The sequence below is a fragment of the Salvelinus sp. IW2-2015 genome, unplaced genomic scaffold (assembly GCF_002910315.2).
Source record: "Salvelinus sp. IW2-2015 unplaced genomic scaffold, ASM291031v2 Un_scaffold2977, whole genome shotgun sequence".
NCBI classification, from domain to species: domain Eukaryota; kingdom Metazoa; phylum Chordata; class Actinopteri; order Salmoniformes; family Salmonidae; genus Salvelinus; species Salvelinus sp. IW2-2015.
Window position 1 is genome coordinate 69569 of NW_019944272.1, and position 6699 is coordinate 76267.

Consider the following 6699-nt stretch of genomic DNA (forward strand, 5'->3'; position numbering starts at 1 on the left):
GCAGTTTATCACAGTGCCATTCGTTTTTTTACCTAAAGCACCTCTTATACGACCACCCCACTGCGACCTGTATGCCCTAGTCGGCTGGCCCTCGCTACATGTTCGTCGTCAGACCCACTGCTCCAGGTCATCTAACAAGGCTATGCAGGTAAAAGTGCCGCCTTATCTCAGTTCACTGGTCACGATGGCTACACCACCGCAACACGCGCTCCAGCAGGTGTATCTCACTGATCATCCCTAAAGCCAAAACCTCATTTGGACGGCCTTTCCTTCCAGTTCTCTGCTGCCTGCGACTGGAACGAATTGCAAAATCTCTGAATTGGAGACTTTATTCCCTCAACACTTTAAAAATCTGCTATCGAGCAGCTAACCATCGCTGCAGCTGTACATAGTCCATCTGTAAACTACCCACCCAATTTACCACCTACCCTCCCATACTGCTTTTATTATTTACTTTTCTGCTCTTTTGCACACAGTATCTCTTCTTGCACATGATCATTGATGATTTATCATCCAGTGTTAATCTGCTAAATTGTAATTATTCGATTTATTGGCCTACCTCATGCCTTTTTGCACACATTGTATATAGATTTTTTTTTTTTTCTACCATGTTATGACTTGTTTATTGTTTACTCCATGTGTAACTCTGTGTTGTCTGTTCAACACTGCTATGCTTTATCTTGGCCAGGTCGCAGTTGCAAATGAGACTTGTTCTCAACTAGCCTACCTGGTTAATAAACGGTGAAATAAAAACAAAATAAAAAAAAATTTGATTTTGGATTGGAGAGATGTTTTGATATGAGTCTGGAAGGCAGAGTTTTGGCAGTCTAGCCAGACACGCTTAGGTACTTATAGATGTCCACATATTCTAGGTCGGAACCGTCCAGGGTGGTGATTTGCTAGGTCGGGTGCGGTGCGGGTGCAGGCACGGGCGAACGGTTGAAAAGCATGCATTTGGTTTTAAACTCTAGCGTTTAAGAGCAGGTGGAGCCACGGAAGGGAGTGTTGTATGGCATGAAACGCTCGTTTGGATAGATAAAGCACATGTGTCCAAGATAGGGCGAAGTATATCGAACTGGTGTCGTCTGCGTAGAGGTGGAATCAGGGAATCGCCCGCGACAAGAGCAACACATTGATAGTATACAGAGAAAAGAGTCGGCCCGAGAATTGAACCCTGTGGTAGCCCCATAGAGACGCCAGAGGACCCGGACAACATGCCCTCCGATTGCACACACTGGAATCTCTGTCTTTGCAAAAGTAGTTGCGTGAACCAGGCAAGGCAGTCATTAGAAAACAACCAGGCTAACTGATCTGGCCGATATAAGAATATTGGTGATTGACAGAAGTCGAAAGCCTTGGCCAGAGCTCGATGAAGGACGGCTGCACGAGTAATGTCTTTTATCGATGGCGGTAGATGATATCGTTTTAGTACCTTGAGCGTGCGGGCTGAGGGTGCACCCAATCAAGAATCGGCTTCATTTCCGCACAACAATAGCCTCTTCACCTCCACTTCACGCCAACCACTTACCCTAGGTAAAACTGAACTATCCTACGATCACTCGACTTCGCGATTGTCACTCCTCAAATAGCTTCACACTACTTCATACTCCAGCAAACTGGATGCAGTATTATCACAGTGCCCAATCGTTTGTTACTACAGCACCTTATACGACCCACCACTGCGACCTGTATGCCTCTAGTTCGGCTGGCCCTACGCTACATGTTCGTCGGTCAGGACCCCATGCGCTCCAGGTCTTATCAAGGTAATGCTAGTTAAGTGCCGCTTTATCTCAGTTCATCTGGTCACTTCAACTGCATGGCTCCACCCCCCGCAACACGCGGCTTCCAGCAGGGGCTGTTCTCACTTGATCATCCCTAAGCAAAACCTCATTTGGACTGCCTTTCCTTCCATTCTCTGCTTGCCTGCGACTGCGAACCGAATGCAAAATTCTCTGAAGTTGGAGACTTTTATCTCCCTCAACAACTTTAAAATCTGCTATCCGGAGCAGGCTAACCGATCGCTGCGCTGTACATAGTCCATCTGTAAAAACTACCCACCCCAATTTACCTACCTCACCCCCATACTGGCTTTATTTTTTACTTTTCTTTGTCTCTTTTGCACACAGTATCTCTTCTTGCACATGATCATCTGATGATTATATCCACTCCAGTGTTTATGCTCTATTCTATTCTATTATGCTCTATTCTAGTCTATTATGCTCTATTCTAGTCTATTCTAGTTCAGTATACTCTATTCTAATATACTCTAGTTTGTATACTCTATTTTAGTCTGTTATGGTCTATTCTAGTCTTATGCTCTATTCTAGTCTGTTATACTCTATTCCCGTCTATTATGCTCTATTCTAGTATATTATGCTCTATTCTAGTCTGTTATGGTCTATTCTAGTTTATTATACTCTATTCTAGTCTGTTATGGTCTATTCTAGTCTATTATGATATATTCTAGTTTATTATATTGTAGTTCAGTTTACTCTATTCTAGTCTGTTATGCTCTATTCTAGTCTGTTATGGTCTATTCTAGTCTGTTATGGTCTATTCTAGTCTGTTATGGTCTATTCTAGTCTGTTATGGTCTATTCTAGTCTGTTATGGTCTATTCTAGTATGTTATGGTCTATTCTAGTCTGTTATGGTCTATTCTAGTCTGTTATGGTCTATTCTAGTATATTATGCTCTATTCTAGTCTGTTATGGTCTATTCTAGTCTTATGGTCTATTCTAGTCTGTTATGGTCTATTCTAGTCTGTTATGGTCTATTCTAGTCTGTTATGGTCTATTCTAGTCTGTTATGGTCTATTCCCGTCTATTATACTCTATTCTAGTATATTATGCTCTATTCTAGTCTGTTATGGTCTATTCTAGTCTATTATGATATATTCTAGTTTATTATATTGTAGTTCAGTTTACTCTATTCTAGTCTATTATACTCTATTCTAGTTCATTATACTGTATTCTAGTATATTATGGTCTATTCTAGTCTATTATGATATATTCTAGTTTATTATATTGTAGTTCAGTTTACTCTATTCTAGTCTATTATACTCTATTCTAGTTTATTATACTGTATTCTATTATTCTCTATTATATTCTAGTTCAGTATACTCTATTCTATTATTCTCTATTATATTCTAGTTCAGTATACTCTATTCTATTATTCTCTATTATATTCTAGTTCAGTATACTCTATTCTAGTATATTATACTCTATTCTAGTCTGTTATGGTATATTCTAGTATACTGTATTTTATTATTCTCTATTCTAGTTTATTCTAGGATACTGTATTTTATTATACTCTATTCTAGTCTATAGTTTATTCTAGTATACTGTATTTTATTATTCTCTATCTAGGTTTTTTATTCCTAGTATACTGTACTTTTATTTTCTCTTATTCTAGTCTAATGAGTTTATTCTAGTATCTGTATTTTATTCATTCTCTATTCTAGTCTATAGTTTATTCTAGATTACTGTATTTTATTCACTCTATTCTAGTCTAAGCTTTATTCTAGTATACCTGTATTTATTATTCTCTTATTTCTAGGCTATAGTTTATTCTAGTATACTGTATTTTAATATACTCTGTCCTGTGCATCATGTGAAATGTTTCATCTTATTTTGTTGCACGTGTTACTGTGCAAGATGTACTACAGTACCCATAATGCTTGTAGACAGCACCTCCGATTTGACAGAATTACATTGTGAAGATAACTTGTTTCCGTCTCCCGACGCTCCAGGTAGTACTCCGTACAACACCTCGTCCTCCAGCAGTTCCCGGGGACAGAGGGACGATGCACGCGAGAAGAGTATCCAGGACAGGCTCTCACGCGGATCAGTTTCACAACCGCCAGAACTCGGAGCCCCCGTTCCGTGAAGGACTGGTCCCAACAAGCCACAGCCATGGTCTAGCTGTCTGCAGCGAGAACGCATTCACACATGGTGTAGAATAAGACTCCCCCCCGATCTAGAAAGAGTCTGGTCCACCTGTATGCTCTCAAGTTGACTAGACGGCCATGGGCCCGAGGGCCTGGTCTGACTACAAGGGAGAGAGTGAGTGGGTTTCTCGAGGTATCCGGGAACACACCACAATGTATGCATTAGAGGGTCGACCTCTATAGTATGCGAATGCATGATGTAAGTCGCTTTGGATAAATGCATCTGCCTAAATGGTGTAATTATATATATATTATTATATTTATATACATATATATTAATTATATGATAATATATATATATATATATATGTGTGTGTATTATATATTATTATTTATAGAGTGGAATGGCTAAATCATCTCCAAAGTAAAAATAAGCCACTTGAATGAGTGAGTGGCGGAATGAAGGAGTGAGTGGCGGACACTAAATGGCTCCATACAAAGAGAAAATGGTGGCATTGGTTCCCACAGACAGATTAAGGCTACTCATTGGTTCCACAGATTAAGACTCTCATTGGTTCCCCACAAACAGATTAAGACTACTCAATTGGTTCCCCACAAACAGATTAAGACTACCTCATTGGTTCCCCACAAACAGATTAAGGACTACTCATTGGTTCCCCACAAACAGATAAGGACTACTCATTGGGTTCCCACACAACAGATTAAGACAACTCATTGGTGTTCAGGTACAGGAATAGACTTCATCTGTGTTGGGTGAAACCGGCTCGTGATTTGTTGTGTGAAACGGCTCTCCATTCGTCCCGTTGTCCTCCTCAGTTCAACAGGCGTCACCATGCAGGAGGTTGTGGTCGTGTGTGGCATGCCTGCTCCGACCACACGATGGCGGTAGAGGGCTGCACCGAGGAGGAGAAGAGAGTGCGCGTGTGTGACCAGTGTTACAGCTACTTCCATCCAGAGTAAGACCCTTTAGACCCTACTGGCAGTAACAACCTACTCACTCCTCGTCTTCCTCCCTGTCCCCTCTCTCTCTCCCCTCTTCCTCTCTCTCTCTTCCCTCTCCCTCGCTCCCTCTCACTCCTCGTCTCCTCCCTGTCCCCTCTCTCCCTCTCTCGCTCCCTCTCCCGCTCCCTCTCACTCCTCGTCTTCCTCCCTGTCCCCCTCTCTCCCTCTCTCGCTCCCCTCTCCCGCTCCCTCTCACTTCTCCATCTTCCTCCTGTCCCCCTCTCCCTCTCTCGCTCCCCTCTCCCGCCGCTCCTCTCACTCCTCGTCTTCCTCCCTGTCCCCTCTCTCTCTCCCCTCTTCCTCTCTCTCTCCCCTCTCCCCGCTCCTCTCACTCCTCATCTTCCTCCTGTCCCCTCTCTCCCCTCTTCCTCTCTCTCCCCCTTATTCACTGTGCTGTGTCACTATGTCGGTATATTGATCCAATGTAACATGTCACTGATTTTCCTATTTTTGTTTGTATCGTCACAGTTCTGATGACACGCTGGAACAAGCTGAGGTAAAGGGTGCTGTCATATTCATTACGACGTTAGTATGAAATGTCTTTCTAAGGCCTCTTCAGCTACTGTAATGTTAAGATTTTATTTGACATGGGACAATGCACATTGATCAACATTCTGTAAATGTCCCAGATTTTAACTAGCCGGTTAGCTAATTACAATTTGTAGTCCTTGGGATGTGTGTGACTCGCTCTCTTTTCTCTCTCCTATCTTCCTCTCTCTTTCCCCTCTTCCTCTCTCTCCCCTCTTCTCCTCCCACTCTCTCTCCCCTCTTCCCCTCCCTCTCTCTCCCTCTCCCTCTACCTCTCTCACCACTTCTTCCTCCCTCTTCCTCCCTCTCCCGCTCCCTCTCACTCCTCATCTTCCTCCCTGTCCCCTCTCTTCTTCTCTCCTCCCCTCTTCCTCTCTCTCTCCCCTCCCCCGCTCTCTCCACTCCTCATCTTCCTCCGTCCCCCTCTCTCCCTCTCTCTCTCCCCTCTTCCTCTCTCTCTCCCCTCTCCCCTCCCCCTCTCCCTGCTCCCTCTCACTCCTCGTCTTCCTCCCTGTCCCCCCCTCTCCCCCCTCCTCCCCGCTCCCTCTCACTCCTCGTCTTCCTCCCTGTCCCCCTCTCCCTGACCCAGTTTCAGGTAGTCCTATATCTACAGAGGGAGTGTTAGATTCAATGCTTCACCTGCCAGAGGTCACTCACCGTCAGTTTCACCTCAGCACCAACCCTACAGACAACCTGCAACTACAGACAGAGTTCTACTATGAACAGGTCAGTTATATTATAATTACAGACATATTTCTACAATGAACAGGTCAGTTATATTATAATTACAGACATATTTCTACTATGAACAGGTCAGTTATATTATAACTACAGACAGATTCCTACAATGAACAGGTCAGTTATATTATAATTACAGACAGATTCCTACAATGAAACAGGTCAGTTATATTATAATGACAGACATATTTCTACAATGAACAGGTCAGTTATATTATAACTACAGACAGATTCCTACAATGGACAGGTCAGTTATAACTACAGACAACAGGAACACCAAGGTAACCTGCCTAAACGACTACCGACCCGTAGTACTCCCGTCTGTAGCCATGAAGTGATTTGAAAGGCTGGTCATGGCTCACATCAACACCATCATCCCAGAAACCCTATTCCCAGTCCAATTTGCATACCGCCCCAATAGATCCACAGATGATGCCATCTCTATTGCACTCCACACTGCCCTTTCACACCTGGACAAAAGGAACACCTATGTGAGAATGCTATTCGTTGACTACAGCTCAGC

The 6699-nt window shown here is 43.2% G+C and overlaps 1 protein-coding gene across 1 annotated transcript in view; it reads left to right on the forward strand.

Moving 5' to 3' along the window:
- The window catches only part of LOC112075090 (zinc finger FYVE domain-containing protein 26-like), a gene marked incomplete at its 5' end in the record, with an annotated part of 75843 nt that extends 69562 nt beyond the window's left edge, over positions 1–6281 (forward strand). Inside the window, 5 exon segments of the mRNA XM_070440759.1 lie at positions 1701–1763; positions 3750–3877; positions 4725–4864; positions 5379–5413; positions 6034–6281. Of these exon segments, the coding sequence (XP_070296860.1) occupies positions 1701–1763; positions 3750–3877; positions 4725–4864; positions 5379–5413; positions 6034–6203 (536 nt within the window).
- Positions 6282–6699: the final 418 nt, after the last annotated feature.